Below are 21,442 nucleotides of genomic sequence, written 5' to 3'. Positions count from 1 at the left end.
TGAATTTCGTAAACTTTTCAACTATCACAATGTTTGACCATAACAAACTTTAATTTCACATGTTTTACTAACCGATTTAACCTACAATTAAATCTTTTCAAACTTATTTTATTTTTCCTTTTAAATGATGATCAGTATTGTAGCAATTTTTTTCTCATGCCATTAATTCTGCATTTCAATGGTTTGTATATATATAAAATTTCTCATTCATAACCATTTGTGCCTATCTTTTCTAAACCTTGTGTTTATGCATAAAATAAGATAAGTAATTATTTTTTTATAATGAAGTTCTAGATTTATACTTTACTTTTGTGTTTCATTTTGAAATTGATGCTTGTGAAGTTATATAATTTCAGAATGAAACATATATATTTCCTACATCTTTCATACACATGTATTTAAAGATAATGCAAGTAAATTATCCTCTTTTTTATTATTAATAAATATGACATTTGCATAGACGGGTTACTATCCTAGTTTTTATTATACTAAATAGTACTTTATATTTGTGATATATAAATCTATTGTGGTTGGGTACCATTTATGTGGAACTTGAAATTCATAGATTCATTGATGATAAGGACAAACCACACCCAACCCCAAACACACACATACACAAACTACTCTCCCTATCCAAATCTTCACCTTGCTCTCGACAACAATGGAGGACCCTGCAACTTCCGTGACGTCATCACTCTGGGCTTCACTCAACAGCTGGTTCACTTCCACCGTCTTCTTCGTCCTCCTCAACCTCATGATTGCCACCATTGTTTTCACATCCAATCTACCAAACAATAATAATAATCAACAACAGCAACAAGAACAAGAAGATGACCAGAAGACCAACAAGAGTCAACCGCCAATCGCCAGATCTCCGTCTATACTCCACCGTCTCAAATCCTTCAACTTTAACCCTCAAAAAGCACACAACGAGTCGTCCGAGACTCACTACCACCAGCATCCATTAGAAGTAGCTGCTACACAGTATGTATTCAATCAGCCTCTCGATTACCAACATTTCGACTTCGATTCCATAAACCCAGATCCAATTAACTCCGCCGCCACCTCCGCCGCCGGAAACCAGTTTTCCGGTCAAACTCCGACGAACGGCTACGAACCCACAAACCCAGATCCAATTCACGACGGTAACCGGTTTCCCGTTGAAACCCAGACCAGCCGTTACGATTCCGACGAGTTCGATTCAAATCCCGCCGGAGAAGATAACGCCGACGAGTTCGAGAGTTTGGACGAGCTGTACAGCCGGCTGAAGAGCGGCGGACACGACCGGACGAAGTCCGACGGCAGCATTCCGACGAAGGCTCCGGCGAAGATGAAGAAGTCGGCTAGCTTGAAGGTAGGGTTTACCCATCACGAGGCGGAGGAGATCGTTGAGGCACGGCGGCCGGCGACGGTGAAAGCGGTTAGGGTTGTTAATGCTAATGATGACGACGACGTGGAGGTTGATTCCAAAGCGGATGACTTCATCAACAAGTTCAAGAACGATCTGAAACTGCAGAGGATTGAGTCGATTATGAAAACAAAGGAGGCCAGGAATAGAGGGACTTGAGAGTAATTGTTTGGTTTTACAGGGTGGTTTTTGTAACATTTTGGTGACAATTTGGTAACATTTGGAAAGTTGGAGTATTATTTTGCAAAAAGTGGTTTTAACCTTTAAAACTTTAAAGATGTTGAATGAATTTAATTAGGTTTAAGTTTTAATTTAAGGTGGGGTATTTTGGTGAATGTGGAGGGGTTTTACTGGGTTAGCGTAATGAGAGGTTAATTTATCATAAAGTTATCGGTTGGTGTAACTTGCATTTTTACGTAGTGACTGGTCGGTATTGTGATGATTGTCTGGATACACGTGCTGATGTTGACTGTGTACTCCATGGTTGCCACTAGTGGCAAGGATGCTGATTTTGCCGACATGTTGGGGGTAAAAATAAGATTTCAATTTATCCCTTCACATTTAAGGTTTCAGTTTTCTCACATAGTTATCTCGTCTTCAGTGACATGTTGGCGGGGAAGAGGAAAACACACGACGTGTTAATAAAAAGCATGTAACGCACGACAAGTTATACGTAATGCATCGTCGACCCTACGTTAGCACCGGAAACGCATCGTCGACCCTATGTTAGCACCGGAAACGCATCGTCGACCCTACGTTAGCACCGGAAATGCATCTTCAACCTTGCGTTAGCACCAGAAATGCATCTTCAACCCTATGTTTTGCCAAAAAGATCCGGTAAGCCGTCGCCGACGATGTGAAAACGGGCGTCAGGTATGGCAGTCCGGCGTTGACGTCGTGAACAAGAACATGTATAACAAATCGTCTGCGATGAAATGGCCTCGATAACACATCGTAGACGACCTATTCCGGCCAGATTCCGGCCACGTGTCGTTCTCCGGTTCGTTTAGTAACACATCGTCGGTATTCCCTAACATGTCGACAACGACGAGATAGCTATGGAACAAATTTGGAATCTAGAATTTGAATGGACAAATTTAGAATCTTATTTTATAGATGGGCTATTTTGAGGATTTTTCCGATAACATGAATGACCTTTTTATATGTATGAAGTAACAACTTTTTAGTTAAATTCGAATTATTTGTAATTTTGTATGGTTGTATTGACGAAAAGAACGAACTTTAGTTAGCCCTTCTTGTAAATGGTTCAGCATTTAATTTAAAACTAGGCAATAAAACTCTTCGTGTTTCGGTGGTGGGTCAGTATCGTTGAAGTTGTTACGATGTATGCGCCAAATATAAAATAGAATGGTTAAAAAAACAAAAATAAAAAATAAAAAAAAAACTAATAAGTTGTTGGGCATGATGTTTAATCTTATATACTTCAGATTTGGTTATATGGTTATACATTTTAGTTATATATGCTTCTAAATTATGTTGTTACTTTCACTCTTTAACTAAATTTAGTTTTTACCAAGGCCACATGGAGTGAAGCATGGAAAACAATTCACCAAACCTGATGAAAAATTTTCCCATCAAAGACCACCAATCCCCTGGATCCGGGGTTCACTTTTCTCGCAATCTAGTAATATTCACTTTTTTTTTACGAATTAAATTTGCGTATTTTGCAAATTTTAGATGAAATCAAGTCTTGGAGTGACGACTCTACTCCCCTAAATTGTATTGGTTATTGAAATTACACGTAACTTGAAAGTAAAAATTATATTTAAATAAATATTATTACGTTTATTTTTAAATATCAATAATGTTTATGATAGGGATGTTGTGACTCGTGGGGCAAATATGTTATTAGTGGTGGGAGCTGGGAAATGGGCAGTTAAGAGGAGTCTTCCAACCATTGGTTTATACCTTTCTACAGGGAACGGCGGGATGGGGCACCAAAAAGCCAATATTCATGTCTCATTTGCTTGCTTTCCAACAATAGAAACAATACAAAAATTCTCTAAATAGCCTATTTTTGAAAAGGAAAATCACAAATGACTCAAATTATTGAAGTATTTTATACATGTCCATCCAAAACTGTTGGAAAAAACAAGATTTGAAACAAATCCGTCTTTGTCGATGGGTTTCGATTGAGCCCATCAAAACCAGCCACATGTTCCAAATCCATCGGTTTTGACAACTTTTGAACCAAACATGTCGCTTTTGATATTCGTGGAAGACAAAGTTTGCACCAAATCCGTCTTATGAAAACTTGTCTCCCTCAACACCCGCCAACTCTTTGTCATTCCTATTAAAGCTCCTCTGTGCGACACCATTTTTTCCGACCATTTGCAACTTTCGGCGAACGACATAAAACATTGAGTATGATGCTTATGAATATGAGGTTAGTGTGTTTCAACCAGTCCGGTTATGTCAGATCCGTATAAAATGCTGAGTATACGTCCTCGTGCTTCTGAATTTGAGATTAAATGGTGTCGGCGGAAGTTGCAGGTTGTGTTGCCGGAAAAAAATGGTGTAGCAGGAAGTTGCAAGTGGTCGGAAAAAATGGTGTCACCGGAGGAGCTTGAAGAGTAATGGTGGGTGTTGAGAGAGACAAGTTTTCACAAGCCGGATTTGGTGCAAACTTGTCTTCCACGGATTTCAAAAACGTCAGGTTTTGTTTTACAGTTGTCCGAGCCAACGGATTTAGAACACATGGTGGTTTTGATTAGCTCAAACAAAACCCTTCGACGAAGACGTATTTGGTTCAAAACTTGTCATTTCCTACGGTTTTAGATCAACATTTATATAGTTCTAGAATATTTCAATAATATGGGCCATTTGGGGCTTATCTCTCTAAAAATACTATATTAAGGGAATTTTCCCTTTTCATGTATTACTTAAGATTCATCTCTCTCATTCTCTCTTCCCCCCACCCCACACACACACACACACACACACACTAATTTAGAGCTTTCTCAACATATCCTTCATATTATTGTGAGTGGGTTCTTTATGTTATATAGAGTAATTCTAAGTGATTGTGAATAAAAGAGATAGAGAAACTTTTGTTCATGAATAGACTTGGAAAAATAATGTTCATCCTCTATAATTTTTTAATAATTTCTAAAGTGGTTGTGAATGTAGGAGAGAAAAAATGTAATGATAAAAACATATAAAAATATTATTTAATTGCAAAGTAGAAAACTAAAAAATGTATTTTTTTAGTGTAATTATAAAGATGAACATAGAATTACTGTTGGGAAGGCTCTAAGATCCATCTATATAAATACATAGATCAGTCTGTGTACTTTTGTTTTATTTTGTTTTTTTCTCTTTGATAAATGGATAGTTTTCTATAAATATTAAATAGGGTTCATTTATGTTTAGTCCACGAGCTTGAATTAGCTAAGTTTTTCCAAGGTTTATTTTCTGGATTTTTTACATGGCATCATAATTAAGGCTCTCAGAACATACCTTAGCCGTCACCGCCGTGTATTCCTGACTACTTACGTCAATTAGTGAGTTTCCAACGGTCGTAATGAATGATAGGGGTTCTAAGACATGGTAAAGCCTGTGGTTGCAAAGAGGTAGTGGTCTTCATGATTCGATTCAAAACCAATTAAATTGAATATTGAACCGAAACCGAATAAATCGAACCGAATAACCAATTCGGTTTTCGGTTCAGTTTGTATAAGGCAAAAAATGTGACTTATGATATCAAAAGAACGAAACCCGTTAAATATATTGTGGTCAAGAAAATACCTAAAGTAAGCGAGAAATCAGGTGACGCAAAGAGAGCTTCGGTGCACGCGCTTAGCTTTTACGAAGATGAGATCTTCTAGAAGAAATAGTTTTACCTATAAATAGGACTTGTATGTCATGTTTATTTGTGTGTTTTGTATGGTGTTTTCACCTAGAGCTTACCTTGGGTGGGATCGGTTCGTTTAATATTATAAATCTTTTATCCGATAATGAGATCGTTCATTTATATTATCTTTATTTGTTTCGTTCGATCGTTTGATTTCACCGCACCCGTCTCGATCGCTTATCAAGAACAAAATCTGTTCGTTTGTCGGATCCAGTTTCGGGACCTACACCTGGTATCAGAGCGGGTCGAATCAACTGATTCAACTTTGTTCTTGATATTCGGGTTCTATTTCCGCGATTACCCGAACCGAGACGTTAATTTCTTGAAGACCCATTGAAGTTTAGAAAATAAAGTTTGAAGATCTTGGAAATAAAGTTGAAAATAATCGTGCTAGAAGTTCGTCTTTGTAGATCCGATATTTTGGGACGGTTCAGCCATGCGCCGAAATTCCTGCGGGCCTACGGTTCTTCTACGGCGATGATTACAGAGATTGGAGATGTACAAATCAAACTCCGATACTCGGTTTGTTGAGTGTCGGTTATTTCTGTTTGCTGATGGAGGTTGGTATTTCGGGAGGCCAGATAATGAGTCACCGGTGGGCTAAGAACAACAGCTGCTAGGTAGAGTTAACGGAAAAACGAGTTCCGGTGAATGATGAGGTTTTCGGTTTTTCGGCAGAGAAGGGCTGGATCTGGATGGATGTGTCCGGCGTCTGTTATATCTCCAGGGTGGTGGTGTTGCCGGATTTGGTTTTCCGGTGGACTTGGTGATGTTGAATTTGAATGGCGGCGGTGGATGGCTGCTGGAATATTTTTTCCGCCCAAATATATCGTTGGTGAATTGTGAGTACAATGGTGGGTGCCCGCTGGGAAGCGCGTGGGAGTACTCGTGACGACGGTTCTCCGGTGAACCAACATGGCAGCAGGTAATGGATAATAGTGATGAACGATTTGCAACTTTCAGAGATGACAATGAAGATGTTTGAATGGTCAACGCTGGAGCATGGTTTTCCGTTGAGATGCAGGCTGAACGGAACCGATTTTTCGGTTGGATGTCACGGGAGGCTGTGATGATGGTGGCTGATATGTCTTCTAGGCTTTGTTGTGAGGGTTCTGAACAAAAAAAAAAAACAAATGGGTTGTGTTGGGATTTTCATGCTTTGGGCTGGTCATGATTCTGGTCCAACGATTATTTTTGGCCGAGTGTTTTTCGGATTGACCAAACTGAAGAAAGTCAATATTGATCGGGTTTTTCGTCGAAAAAAAAATGATATCACAAGTCAAGGGGGGTGATTGTAAGGCCAAAAATGTGACTTATGATATCAAAAGAACGAAACCCGTTAAATATATTATGGTCAAGAAAATAATTAAAGTAGGCGAGAAATCCGGATACGAGAAGAGAGCTTCGGTGCACGCGTTTAGCTTTAACGGGGATGAGATCTTCTAGAAGAAATAGTTTTAGCTATACATAGGACTTGTATTTCATGTTTATGTGTGTGTTTTGTGTGGTGTTTCACCCACCCAAGGGGAGCTCGCCTTGGGTGGGATCGGTTCGCTTAATATTATAAATCTTTAATCGGATAACGAGATTGTTCGTTTATATTATCTTTATTTGTTTTCGTTCGATCGTTTGATTTCACCGCACCCGTCTCAATCGGTTTTCAAGAACAAAATTCGTTCGTTTGTCGGATCCAGTTTTGAGACCTAAAGTGTGAAACCGAAATCGTATAAGCCAAATCGGTTTTCGGTTGCTAAAATTCTTGCTTTTTGGTTAGGTCTGAAACCAAAATTGTATAAGCCAAATCGGTTTTCAATTTCTCAAATTCTTGGTTCAGTTTATTAGAGAGCATATTAAGAATCGGTTCCACCAAAACATAATTTGAATTTTGTAACTTATTGATTTGTAACTTCCATATTAATTAGCTGTCTTTAATTTGCTTGATCTTGGCCTATTATTATGCCTTGATCTTAGTCTTTTCTGTAGTATATATAACTATACATTGTGAATAAAGTATTTAAGTTGGTTTGATAAACTTATTAGTTAACCTAAATAACCCAAATACGCATTAAGTTTAGTTTAGTTTTATTTTTATATTATATCAAACCATCCAATGACCCAAATACACCACTCATCCCACTCTCTTAGCCTCTTTACTTTTATCTCAAGCCCATTTTATTAGAATTCCTAATCCCTAAACAATCACTGATTTTAATAGCAATTAGAATTGTAGTAGAGCTTTTATTTGGTTTATGTGGTTACATAGCTAGCCAACTTACATACTTGACCGGACTAAATTCAATGCCTTCAATAAAATACTCAATGCTTGAGGAAGCAATATTGAAGAGTGGCAAGAAGTGAATCCCAAGATCATGTTCTCTTTTGCTGCTTGTAAATTGGTAAGAGTTCTATCATTAGCCATCCATCATCTCTCGCATGTGTCATGCATGAATTGTAGTATCTCTCCTCGTCCACTTTGAATTAAAAGGGTATATGTCTCCCATGATCGGTACCATTGTGTTTGAAGACGACCCTTACGGTGTATGTAGCCTTTGGTTACAAGAATTGAGCTGCCACTTGTACTGTGAAACCGTTGTACATTCAACCTTTTACAATGTTTGAAAACCTGCAAATATCAAAATCGATCAAGTGTATGTATATATATATAGGGGAGATTTCAATAAAAAACCCATTTGAGTTTTAAGAACTCGAAAGAACTCAGTGTAACGATTTTTTTTTCGAATTTTTTTTTACACATGCGTAATATATGTAAGTTACATACACGTAAAAAAATTACACAATTTTTTACGCACCGAGTCGACTTTTTACACATGTGTAACGGACGTAAAAGTTAGTGTAACCACTTACATATTTATTCTCTCTCCTACTTTGACTTTTTTGCCAGATTTAATCTCAACCACATATTCCAATCCATTTAATTAAATGTGTGACATAGAATTGAAGTTTTTAAGTTCTTAAAACTCACCATGGTTCTCAAAATATCCCTCCCCTATATATATATATAGATATGTATATATTAAACCTGGCGAAGCAGTTGTGTCGGACGGCAAGCTAGGACCGGCTTGTCAGTTTAAAAAAAGGGTATTTTTGGTTCGGGTCAAAACGGGGCAAATCATCATTATTCAAAGACAAAATAATGGTTTGCCAATCACTTGTTTGATGCTCTCTTTGACCTCTTTGGTTGAAACATCTGACTATGACTATTAGGCTAGAGTTTCAAACCGAAAAGTTAGACATTAATTAGTAACATGCCTTTGCCCATTCTTAATTACCCGCTAAGTAACCTGCCACGGCCCATTCTGACCTGCTCTTTCATGTCAAGACTTTCTAATTGTGCCTAGCTTGACCCGTTCTTGAGTTTAGACGCACCTAGAAGATCCCGTTAATAATATTGGCACGGGTTGTGATTGTCAGGCCTAGTATATATCAACTTTCATATTTCTTCCAATCCAAAATGTAAAGTTGAACCTTATTTTTACCGATCTCTCATCACTGGAAAGACAAAATCTTATCCAACACTAAATACCAGATTACCAGTACACCAAATGCCCTTTTAGTTTCAGCGAACCTTTGTATTTATGAAAGTTGAGATGGTAAAAGTTTTATATAAGTTAAGATAGTAATAAATTCCTTATAAGCTGATAACATTAAGTTAGTTTATGAGATCTCCATTATCAAGATGTTCAGCACAGATGTGCGAGAATGCTACAAATACAGTTATTATACAATAGATGATGAGATAAGATTGAGCGAGAGAATTAAATAAAGATATTTGTTAAAAAAGTCATTAACTTAACCAACCTTTGATTTTTTACCAAAAAGTGCATAATGGTACCAATTAGGATTCCCGTCTTGGACAAATGTTGTAGATTTATTTAGAGCAGATTTCGGGTTGTGTAACTTTACTGTTAAAAAAAAGAAAGAAAACTAACCTTGATTTTTCTTTCATTTCATGTTCAAGCGAGTCCCCATTGATGCATCTTGTTGCAGATATTACTTCACAAACTTTTCCATTCTTAAACACTGAAAGCCACTGTCAAGTAAACTTCCACTTTATTAATATTTCAATTAACTTTCTGATAAAAAAAACCCAATTCACAGTTGTATTCTCATTAAAATTAGCTATTACCGCATTGCCATCTCCAACGAGAACTCCATTCGGAAAACACATTTGATTTCGGGACGTGTTTGTTATTGGAGATATACCAAGATTTGTAAATCTCACAGTCTCTTCAAAATCCTCCCGTAAAAATATTTGGTGTCAACTCTTTGTTGGGTTTTAGTGGTGATCAGTGAAAATTTTGTTTATTAAATCCAGTTCAATAAACGTGACAAATAATAATTTATCACATTAATTAATAATTTTACGCAGCGGAATGTATACAATTAATCAGTACCGAAAACTAAACCCGACAGGATCCGGTTACAGACAATACGAGTACGAGTCAAACAATAAATATATAATTGGTTTACCTCGGTTAATAAACCGGTTGAGATACCGAAGGCTAACGAACCAAGCTAGGTGACACAACGAGATCAACGACCAGCGGTGGTAGTGCATGACGGCAACCCGGCAGCGGCGGTGTGCGGCAGCGGCTGGACAACGACAAATGGCGGCAGCGGCACCGGCAGGCAGCGGTGGATGAGCGGCGGTGGCTGGGCAGCGACCGGCGGTACAAGTGGCCGGCGGCGGCGGTACAAGTGGCCGGCGGCTAAGGTGGAGAAAAAAGGAGATGGAATTGTTACTTGGATTCAGGTTAAGGTTATGAAATATCTCATATTTATATAACCCCTTAACTAGGTTTAAACTAATCTAATTATCTAATATATATAAATTAGATGTTTGGTGCCGCTTGGCATCCCATTGGGCCAAGTGGCGGTCTGATATTGGCCCACGGTGGTTTTTGTTTTCTTTTTTGCTTTTTATTTTATTGTTATTTAGTTTCGTTATCGTGACGAACGTAATTGAAACCAATTGAATTAGTGTCGACTCGCCGCCACAACACCTGAAACTGACAACACTTAAGTTTTACCGACTCACCGCCGTAACGCCCGGATTTTACCGACTTTTTATATTTAGTTCCAGACCGTAATGAATGTAACCTGCGTCCAAATTCGCGCCGATTCACAACCACAACGGCCGGTACCGACAATGCTCGGGTTTATTAACCCTTTTGTTTTAGTTCCTTTGTCATTAAGAACGTAACCGAGACCAACCAAATTCACGTTGACTCATCTCCGAAACGCCCGGGACCGACAATGCTCGGGTTTACTAAACATTTTATTTTAGATCCGATGTCGTTAAGAACGTAACTGAGACTGACCTACATTTTACCAATGCACAGGTTTTACCAATCCAACGTCCGATACCGACAACGTTTGGATTTTACTGACCTTTTTTGTTTTAGTTCTGCCAACATAACGTACGTGACTGAACCAACCGAATTCGTGTTGACTCACCGCCGTGATGCCCGGGACTAACAACGCTTGGGTTTTACAAACGCCCGGGATTTACCAACTCACCGTCACCATGCTTGGGAATGGCAACGCTTGGTTTTACCAACATCTGGGTTTTATCGACCGAAAAACGTCATTTTAAATTTATTTTTTATATTTGACTTTGACAAATTTATTTCTGACTCTAACGCTTGGATTTTACCAATGTTTTTAAGATCGTACCGTATAGAACACAACCGAAACTATCCAAATTCGCGTCGACTCATTGTCGCGTCGACGGGTATATAAACAGATCCGACATGCCCGGCGCAACGCACCGGGTAGAAGGCTAGTTAGTAATAAACCCAATGGGCCAATAAGTCCATGTCTTGCTCCAAAGCCCGTTCCATGTATTTTTATCTCGTTAAAGTGTCTAACCCGGTTAACTAACTAAAGCGGGTTAATGTTCGTTACCTCACGGTGTAAGTCTCACGGGTCATAACCCGGTTGACTGTATTGACTTACCCGAATCGGTCCATAATTCCAACGGTCTCCCACTTGGACGGTTTCCAGTTATGCTACTCAATACTGACAGCCAGCGGTGCTCTAGCTACACATAGCTGCCCCCAACAGGTTATAACATTTAAAATTCATTAACCAAAGCCATCTTGGAATACACTATTGCAAGATAACGAATTTATGGTAATCGTTGTCATATATCCTTTCTGTATAAGATATCAATTGAACAATGAGACATGGATCAGGTTCAATATCATATGGCGTTCAATCATTATAGTTCTCGATATAGAATCAAAGTGGTCCAATCAAACACACAGTTAGTTTGGGTGAGGCCTCACACTTTACCAGTTTGAATCAACGAGGGCGCCAAAATGTCTAACTGTTACATATCATGTAAGAGTACAGAATCCCATCTTAATTACATACAACTCCCACTGAACTTCAGATCATTCCCAACCAATGCCTTTATAGCTGGAAATTACGTGACAGCTGTTGACAATGATCAAAGAATAACCTTTAGTAAACGAAAGCTCTAATATGTATCTCAGGTCTAAGGATACTAAATGAGTATACCAGTATCAAAACATCTTATGACTAAGATCCATGAAAATGATTTGACACGAGTTACATCCAACATCATTCTTAATGAGGTCTGTGAGTTTGGAAGTCAACTTTTTGAGTCCAAAGTCAGAATAGTCTTAATTCAGAGTAATTCCCACGAGTCTGACCGACTACGGATAATTTAGAATACAATATTCATGGATTAAACGTATTAAAACCCAACACGGTTATATTATTCAACATTTGCATTTAACCATTAAATCAAAAGAGAACTTAAAGTATAACTGTTTGAAATGTTCACACATCCAAATACTAAATCAAAACAAATTACTAGATAATCTAAGACCGATAGCATCTCTGTGATGATCATGCTTGTCCTGAGTCATCGGTTTAGTGAACGGGTCAGCCAGGTTTTGATCTGTGTCTACTTTGCTTATTATGATGTCTCCTCATTCCATTATTTCCCGAATGAGATGGAACTTCCTTAGAATGTGCTTGGCTCAGTGATGAGACCTGGGCTCTTTGGCCTAAGCAACAACACCTGTGTTATCACAGAACACCTCGATTGGTTTATGAATACTCGAAACCATATCGAGATCAGCGATGAACTTCTTCATCCAAGCAGCTTCTTTAGCAGCATCTGATGCAGCTATGTATTCTGATTCTGTGGTAGAATCCGCCACAACACTCTGCTTAGAGATTTTCCAGTAAACAGCTCCTCCATTGAGAGTGAATACATATGCTGAATGTGAGCGAGAATCATCTCGGTCAGTTTGGAAGCTAGCATCAGTGTAACACCTTACAGTGAGCTCTTCTTCCACTCCTCCAAACACTAAGAACATGTCCTTTATCCTTTTTAGGTACCTCAGAATGTTCTTCACAGCAGTCCAGTGGGCAATGCCAGGGTTCTGCTGAAAACGACTAGTCATGCTCAGTGCATATGAGACGTCAGGTCTAGTACATAACATAGCATACATGATAGAACCAATTGCTGAAGCATATGGAATTGCTTGCATGTGCTTAGTTTCAATGTTCGTTGCCGGAGATTGTGATTTGTTAAACACGGTTCCTTTAGCCATAGGGAGAGCTCCTTTCTTGGAGTTATCCATAGAGAAGCGTGCCATTACTTTGTCTATGTATGTACTTTGACTCAGCCCTAGAAGCCGCTTAGACCTATCTCGGTAGATCTTAATTCCTAGAATACACGTAGCTTCACCAAGATCTTTCATTGCGAAACAAGATCCCAACTAGTTCTTAACTTCCTTAAGCATAGGGATGTTGTTTCCAATAATCAGTATATCATCCACATACAAGATGATGAATGATATAGTGCTCCCACTAGCCTTTCTGTAAACACAAGGCTCATGTTCATTTTTGATAAAACCAAACTCTTTGATTTTCTCATCAAAATGAAGATTCCAGCTGCGAGATGCCTGTTTAAGTCCATAAATGGACTTATTCAGTTTGCATACCATGTTTGGATATTTAGGATCGACAAAACCTTCGGGCTGAACCATATAGACATCTTCAGAAAGATGTCCATTAAGAAAAACAGTTTTGACGTCCATTTGTCATATCTCGCAGTCATAGTACGCGGTTATGGCAAGTAATATCCTTATCGACTTAGTCATAGCAACGGGCGAGAAGGTTTCATCCCTGTTCCATTCTGCAGCTGATAAGCTGCTTCATGGTGTCATAGCGTTCTTGACGGGCTTGTTTCTGGAACATGCCCTTGAGTTGCTCAAGCATCTCATAGGCACCAAAATCTTCCAAGCCTTTAGCAAGATCGTAAGACATGGTGGCTAGCATGATACAGGCAACTTCAGCCGAGTCATCCATATGCTTGTCAAGAACCCTCTTGGCATCAGCAGTATTGTTTTCAGGCTCGGTTGGAACAGGTCCATCGAGAACATAGTGCTTCTTTGCCATCTTGAGAACAAGTCCCAAGTTGCTGTGCCACTCTAGAAAGTTGGTGCCATTCAACTTTTCTTTCTCAAGGATAGCCTTGAGGGTGAATGAGGAGTTATTATCAGTAGACATTTGTTTAAATAAGCAAAAGTAAATTTTATTTGTATTTTGATGTTTTAATCCTATTATTAATGACCTAATAACATTAGTAAATAGGAATTTGAGAATCTGGCTTCTAGTTACTAATGGCAGCTGTAGCACACAACATTAGTAAGTTGTTAGGCAGACAGACAACGCTTGCCAATTGTGAATAGAGCACAACTCTCGTTTATTAGGCCTATCAAGGCAACATTTGTCTAAGTAGATACGTTTAGCCTCATCTATGCCCACCTTAGTCTCCAGACAGCTGTAGCACGTAACAAGAGAGTAAAGTAATAGTCGCCCTAGTATAGTCACTTGTAAAAGAGCCGGATGTGTCAACGAACCCCTTTCACTTTGAAGGGATAGGCTAGAAATCAAGTGCGGTGCTGTAGCTCAAAACACTTGAAATTTCGCAGTATGCCTCAAGTGTGACTTATAGTAGGATGAAATAGACTATTGATTTAAATTGGGATTAATTTTAAATATTACCGAATAGAGTAAAAGTCCAGTTTTACTTTATTGATCGAGACAACTTAATGAACTATTTCATCTCTCAGGACACTTAGCTTTATATAACATATTAAAACTAAGTTTACAGCGATAATACCAACCAATTTTAAGTTAATAGTTTTACGTATTAAGTTATTAGTTATGAAAAATTAAATTTAGTTTAATTTTGCAAAACTTGATTGGTTAATTTATTTTAATATATTTTGTATTAGGTTGATGGTCCTATTATAATCAAGCAAGCAACCAAAATAGCAAACAGAATATGTAAATCTTAAATGGCCAAGATTAGTGATTGATCTTGCTAGAGCCTATTAGCAAGATCAATCGGGTCAAGGGGTCACAACACAAAACAACCACAAGGATGGACTCTTTGTGCATCCCGTCATCTTTGGTAACTCCCACTGACTTCAAGAACTCCATGAGCTCGTCCTCGGTTTTCCTTCGGGTCTTCTTCATTACAAAATTACACTAATACAAGTAATGAAAAACTAAACCATATCTATTACAATTTTGAACCATCAAGGTGGCCAAAAACATAAAATAAAACCGAAAACTAAATACAACTTTTGAACCATCCATATGGCCAAAATAAAAATCATTCAACCACACAAACAAGGTCGGGTCAGATTTACATATTCAACGAAAAATAAGTCGGGCAATATTTTGGTCAAATAAAATAAATAAAATTTTGACCAAACTAAAATTGCCCTAATATTTTATCTAGATCAAAAGCGTCAACTACCTTGAAGTTTATGATGTAGAACCGATAAAATTACCGGATTCGACTCGTATGTTGTAACCAAGGCTCTGATACCACTGTTGGGTTTCAGTGGTGATCAGTTAAAATTTTGTTTATTAAATCTGGTTCAATAAACGTGGCAAATAATAATTAATCACATTAATTAATAATTATACGCAGCGGAATGTATACAATTAATCAGCACCGAAAACTAAACCCGACAGGATCCGGTTACAGACAATACGAGTACGAGTCAAACAACAAATATATAATTGTAAAGTAACAATATGTTTAAGTTTACCTTGGTTAATAATCAACCGGCTGAGACATCGAAGGCTAACGAACCGAGCTAGGTGACACAACAAGATCAACGCCAACAGTGGCGGTGCACGACAGCAACCCGGTAGCGGTGGTGGTGTGCGGCAACTGGCGGCGGCGGCGGATGAGCCGCGGTGGATGGACAGGCAACGGTGGCTGGGTAGCGACCGGCGGTTGGGTGGCGGTGGTGGTACAAGTGGTCGGCGGCTAGGGTGGAGGAAGAAGGAGATGAACTTGTTACTTGGATTCAGGTTAAGGCTAAGGTTATGAAATATCTCATATTTATATAACCCCTTAGCTACGTTTAAACTAATCTAATTAGTAATAAACTCAATGGGCTAATAAGTCCATTTCTTGCTCCAAAGCGAGTTCCATGTATTTTTATCTCGTTATAGTGTCTAACCCGGCTAACTAACTTAAGCGGGTTAATGTTCGTTACCTCACGGTGTAACTCTCACAGGTCATAACCCGGTTGGCCGTATTGACTTACCCGAACCGGTCCATAATTCCAACACTCTTTTCTACCAGTTTAGGAATTTACAAGTACACTTGTTACATGGGATACTTTTACAGTAAGAGGCAGGAAGCTTACTTGTTGCTCAAGTGCAATCTCAAGTTCTTTCATGACCTTGGCTATTATTGGTCGTTTTGTACGAGCTATCTTCAAACATCGATACGTAATGAATGAAAACGTTTTCAAAGAACTCTTAAGAATTGAAAGGTTCAAAAATTGTAGATGTTGGCTTATTATTATTATTACAGTAGAAAATGTTAAGAATAAATAGTTGAATACTTGAATACAAAAAATATTAGAGGAAAACTAATAATGCTGGAAATCCTCTTGATTGATATGCAACGGTCCTTAATTGGCATCTTCAATGGCTAGCTTTCATGATTCACAAAGATGGAGTTCATGTATTTGGTTGATCTTATAACTTTTCCAAATACATACATACATATATATTTTATATATATATATATATATATATATACATATATATATATTTCTAACACCCACTCAAGTTGAGTAGTGAAATCTTGAATATTAATCTACTTGTCAAGACATTACTCATACTAAAATTTATACGTATATAATTTCATAAGATAGAAAAGCTTTCGATACACTCACAACCATACATTCAATGAAATCTAATGTTAAAACATGGAACTAATATACAGAAGTAAATGTATATATTGTCAACTTGCATACTGGACGGGACGAAATTCAATTCCTTCAAAAAGATACTTAATTCTCGAGGATGTGATATCGAAGAGTGGCAAGAAGTGTATACCAAGAACATGTTCTCTTTTGTAGCTTGTAAATTGGTATAGTTCTATCATTAGCCATCCATCATCTCTCACGATTGGTATGCATGAATTGGAGTAGTATCTCTCCCCTTCCACTTTGAATTTAAAGGGTATATGTGCCCCACGATCCGTACCACTATGTTTGAAGACAAGGTTTACGGTGTACGTTGCCTTTGGTTTCAAGAATTGAGTTGTCACCTTTACTGTAAAACCGTTGTACATTCCACCCTTTATGACGTTTGGAAACCTGCAAAGATCACAATCACATATATCTCAACTATCGTGATTCATTTATTCACACACACACATATATATATAGGGAATGGATAATTTGAGAACCTTGTTGAGTTTTAAGAACTTAAGAAATTCATTTTTAATAACACATTTAATTAAATAGATTAGATTATGTGGTTGAGATTAAACGTGATTAAAAAATTAGAGTAGGAAGAGAAAATTAACATGTACATTGATTACACTAATTTAAACATCCGTTACACCTATGTAATAAGTCGACTCGGTGCGTAAAAAATTCTGCAATTTTTTTACATACATATAACCTACATATATTACGTGTATGTAAAAAAATTCAAAAAAAAATTTGTTACCTTGAATTCTTTCAGTTCTTAAAACTCAAAATGGTTCTCGAAAGAAATCTAATATATATATGGGTTTTTACATATATCCCTCTCCTAACACTAATAATTACATATTTCCCCAACTCTAAGATCAAATTACATATTTCCCCATTCTCATACCAAATTACTCTTTTACCCATCCCTAATTTGCAGCCCTAGCTCCTCCTCACTTGCCAGTTGTGACGCTTCAGCCATCTATCCAACCAAACCATTATTCATGTTCTGCTTCATTAATTGTTCTTCTGGAATTGTTTCTACCGATCATTGAGAACCATGTTCGATTCTTGGCGATTCGATGTTGTTTATTCTTCAATTTCTCTTCTCTTCTCGGCGATTCGGTTTAATTAACAGCATTTTACTTTACCATCATGGTGATTTTACTCACAGGTTTGATTTAATTAACACCGATGTTCTTCGATTATGCTTTTGCGATTCTGGATTATAGTATGTGATTATGGGGATTTTGATTGATCAATTGTAGTTCAAAAGGGGGTTGCGGCGCAACTTGTTGCCCGTTTGCCTGCCACTTTATTGTAATCGTTTTATAGTAAATTATATAAAAATACATTGTAGTTATAACAATAATTTGTATCAAGATTTTCAGAGGTGCTACTTCATTCTGCTTTGGATTATTACAATGCGGCAGCTTTGTTTTTTTGAATCACAAAAGAGTTGATTACACAGTAGCATAATATTGAAAATGATATATTAGACGTAAGTGGCTTCGGTTTGCTTTAATAAAAATATCACAGTAAGTGACTTTAATTGTTCAACTGTATTTAAATATTCGAGTACTCTAATTTTTGGAGAGGATGATGTTTTTGTAGTTGGAGATGCAATTTTGATGCTTTTGTTTATAAAGAAGAGGCTTGAACTTATTGAAATATATAAAAATTCTTTATTGAAACAAGGGTAAAATAGTCATTAATTAAGTTAATTTTAAAAAAAAATAGATAAATATGTAATATATATGTTTTAGTATGGGGAAATATGTAATTGATATTTTGGGTTGGGTATATATGTAATTAAGGATCTTAAGAAGGGGAGATATGTAAATGCCCCTATATATATATATATATATGGGGGGATTTCTTTTGAGAACCACCTTAAGTTTTAACTTATAACAGACGTTTAAATTAGTGTAATTACTGTAAATCTTTATTCTCACTCCTACTTTAATTTTTTAATCGCATTTAATCTCAACCACATAATCTAATCTATTTAATTAAATGTGTGGTAAAAAATGAAGTTCTTAAGTTCTTAAAACTCAATAAGGTTCTCAAATTATCCCTCCCCTGAAGATTTCTTTCTCAAATTATCCCCCTAGACTATAATCGTCTAACAAAAAATTAATTCAAGACGTATTGATTAACCTTAAATTTTGTGTGTCGTCATGTACAAACGAGTCAGCGGAGATGCATTTTGTTGCAGATATTACTTCACAGACTTTTCCCTTAAGTATTGCAAGCCACTGTAGGTTAAACATATTCAGATAATAAATAAAACAAAATGAACTCCATTTTTTTTATCGTCCATGGTTTTTAACTTTAAGTAACCAAAAATTTAAATATCCAAAGCACAATCATATTATTGATTTATTGTTATAATTGAGCTATTACCGTATTGCCATCCCCAACAAGAACTCCATTCGGAAATTGCATGAAATTTTGATTTTCGGATATGTTTTGAATAGAAGACGTCACAAGATTTTGAATCCTCTGTGTTTCTTCAGAATCTTCCTGTATATTTAATTTTTTGTCAAGTCTTTTTTATATGAGTTCAGTAATTTTCTGTAAAGTATAACTTACTTGTTACATGGATACTTCTAAAATAAGAGAGAACTTGTTGTTCAAGTGCAATCTCAAGTTCTTTCATGACCTCAATCATTTTTGGTCGTTCTTCACGATCTCTCTTTAAACATCTATAAGCAATGGATGAAAATGTGTTCAAAGAACAGGAGTCCATTTGCTCCTTTATTTCAGAATAGATAATCTCATCTAATCTCTTTTCATCATAGCATCTTTTCCATTTATGCACCAACATGTCGACTGGCTTGAGCCGGGGGTCTCACCGGAAGCAGCCTCTCTATCCCTATGGGATAGAGGTAAGGCTGTCTACATCTTACCCTCCTCAGACCCTACCATAGCATTGCTATTGGTGGGATATACTGAGTACGATGATATGTCGACTGGCTTGATATTGACTAATCTCCCACACAATATTTCAAGCAACACCACTCCAAAAGAGTAAACATCAGACTCCTTTGTTAGGATACCTGTCTCCAGATACATCGGATCACAATATCCAAACGTACCAGCCAGATTTGAAACAAGAAATGTGAAGTCTTGATTTGCTGGGCTCAATTTTGCTAGACCAAAATCAGAAACTTTAGCCGTCCAATCTTCGTCCAAAAGTATGCTCGAACTTTTGAAATCTCGGTGTATAACTCTCTGGTTTGTGTCCCCAGGATCATGAAGGTAGTTCATTGCACAAGCAGCCCCAACACATATCTGCAAGCGTTGGTTCCACGTGACGCCAGGGTCATTAAGATATCTATCGAGGCTCCCACGAGATGCATAGTTATGCACAAGGATCATCTCATCACCTTCCATACAAAACTTCAAAAGAGAGACCAAGTTTTCATGTTTGTATTTAGAAAGGAGCATGATCTCTTTCAAAAATTCAGGAACTCCTTGCCCAAGTCTACGATCTAATCGCTTAAAACAGACCATGATTTGTCCTGCCGGTACAGAGAGTTCTCCTCTGTATACTTTTCCAAACCCACCAACTCCAATTACTTGATCTTTAGAGAAGTTATTGGTGGCATGTTGTATATCTTCGAATTGAATTTGAAGATGACCAAACAGTTTCATGTATCCTGCATATGGAGTTGGTGTCTTGGCCACACTGGCTTTGTTTTGTTCAGAGTTAGGCAAAGGTTCTATGTATCCTTCGTATTTGTTCTGTTTAAAGTTCTGCAAAAGGTCGATATTTTGTGTCAACTCCCATCTATTGAAAAATTTGATAAGAATCTGTAATGCTTCATAAAATAGAAAACTTACTTGCTGATGATGAAGTGCTATCTCAAGTTCTTTGACGACCTCGCTCATATTCGGTCTTTCTTTAGGATCTCTATCTAAACATCGTACTGCGATGGCTGCAAAAGTCGACAAAGATTCTTGATCTATTTGTTGCCTTAGATCAGGAAAAACAATTTCATCTAGTCTTTTTTCATGGTAACGATTTTTCCACGTACGCACTAAAATGCTTATGAGCTTATCCTTATCAAATTGACAACATAATCTCCCACACATTACTTCGAACAATACCACTCCAAAAGAGTACACGTCACACTCTTTTGAAAGAGCACCTGTCTCATGATATGCCGGATCACAATATCCAAGGGTACCAGCAACATTAGACACTATATATGAGTGTGATTGGTTGGCCGGAGTAGTTTTTGATAGACCAAAATCTGAAACTTTTGCAGTCCATTTATCATCCAAAAGGATGTTTGAACTTTTAATGTCACGGTGAACAACCCTATGTGTTTGCTTGGGATCATGAAGGTAGCTAACTCCTCTTGCAGCCCCAATACATATGTGGAGGCGTTGGATCCATGTGAGGCTAGCTTTATCAAGATAGCCATCGAGGCTCTGACGGGATACATACTCGTATACAAGGATTCTCTCACCACCCTCCTTGCAAAAATGTAAGAGGGAGGCCAAATTTTGATGCTTCAATTTAGAAAGCATCGTGATCTCTTTCCAAAACTCAGCATCCCCTTGTCCAAATTTACGGTCTAAGCGCTTAAATGCAACCATTGTCAGTCCCTTTGGGAGAAGTAGTTCCCCTTTGTACACGGTTCCAAACCCACCGGTTCCAATAGGCTTGTCACTAAAATTGTTGGTTGCTGCCTTTGCATCTTCAAGTGAGATTTCAAGGTGTCTAAAATCATCCAAGTACGACATCATTCGCCGATTGAACTTGTAAATTTGACAAAATAAAGGGAAAAATAGAAGCACTTGTGGATAGGTAGTTTGGCCCCTAAAGAAGCTGGTAAGTGT

The 21,442-nt window shown here is 37.5% G+C and overlaps 3 protein-coding genes across 3 annotated transcripts; 1 reads left to right on the top strand and 2 right to left on the bottom strand.

Annotated features, from left to right (window-relative positions):
- The first annotated feature begins 603 nt into the window (after positions 1–603).
- Positions 604–1,567, top strand: LOC143552769 (uncharacterized). The gene has a single exon (XM_077042910.1). It carries the CDS (start codon positions 662–664, stop codon positions 1,565–1,567), a length of 906 nt encoding a protein of 301 aa, XP_076899025.1. The 5' UTR covers positions 604–661.
- Positions 1,568–16,533: 14,966 nt separating this feature from the next.
- LOC143552739 (uncharacterized) lies at positions 16,534–19,424 on the bottom strand. The gene is made up of 4 exons (XM_077042883.1): positions 19,218–19,424; positions 18,995–19,114; positions 18,749–18,846; positions 16,534–16,987 (listed from the first exon to the last, which is right to left on the bottom strand). The coding sequence occupies exons 1-4, from the start codon at positions 19,416–19,418 to the stop codon at positions 16,630–16,632; spliced, it is 777 nt and encodes a 258-aa protein (XP_076898998.1). The 5' UTR covers positions 19,419–19,424; the 3' UTR covers positions 16,534–16,629.
- Positions 19,425–19,489: 65 nt separating this feature from the next.
- LOC143552768 (putative serine/threonine-protein kinase PBL25) lies at positions 19,490–21,346 on the bottom strand. Its single transcript, XM_077042909.1, has 2 exons — positions 20,438–21,346; positions 19,490–20,350 (listed from the first exon to the last, which is right to left on the bottom strand). The coding sequence occupies exons 1-2, from the start codon at positions 21,344–21,346 to the stop codon at positions 19,490–19,492; spliced, it is 1,770 nt and encodes a 589-aa protein (XP_076899024.1).
- Positions 21,347–21,442: the final 96 nt, after the last annotated feature.

The sequence above is a fragment of the Bidens hawaiensis genome, unplaced genomic scaffold, assembly GCF_021521415.1.
Source record: "Bidens hawaiensis isolate Kalapana, Puna unplaced genomic scaffold, B.hawaiensis_p1.1 tig00017033_1, whole genome shotgun sequence".
Lineage (NCBI taxonomy): Eukaryota > Viridiplantae > Streptophyta > Magnoliopsida > Asterales > Asteraceae > Bidens > Bidens hawaiensis.
The sequence above is the reverse complement of the archived record's forward strand: the minus strand, read 5'-3'. Positions and strand labels throughout refer to the sequence as shown.

What these genes read in the sequence shown, in the direction of transcription:
- LOC143552769 (XM_077042910.1), top strand. Translation starts at nt 662, where the DNA reads ATGGAGGACCCTGCAACTTCCGTGACGTCATCACTCTGGGCTTCACTC.
- LOC143552739 (XM_077042883.1), bottom strand. Translation starts at nt 19,418, where the DNA reads ATGTTGGTGCATAAATGGAAAAGATGCTATGATGAAAAGAGATTAGAT. An exon ending in AGATTGCACTTGAACAACAA is followed by an intron (nt 19,115 to 19,217) that starts GTTCTCTCTTAT and finishes TTAAATATACAG; the next exon opens with GAAGATTCTGAAGAAACACA. An exon ending in TTGTTGGGGATGGCAATACG is followed by an intron (nt 18,847 to 18,994) that starts GTAATAGCTCAA and finishes TTTAACCTACAG; the next exon opens with TGGCTTGCAATACTTAAGGG.
- LOC143552768 (XM_077042909.1), bottom strand. Translation starts at nt 21,346, where the DNA reads ATGTCGTACTTGGATGATTTTAGACACCTTGAAATCTCACTTGAAGAT. An exon ending in TAGCACTTCATCATCAGCAA is followed by an intron (nt 20,351 to 20,437) that starts GTAAGTTTTCTA and finishes GACCTTTTGCAG; the next exon opens with AACTTTAAACAGAACAAATA.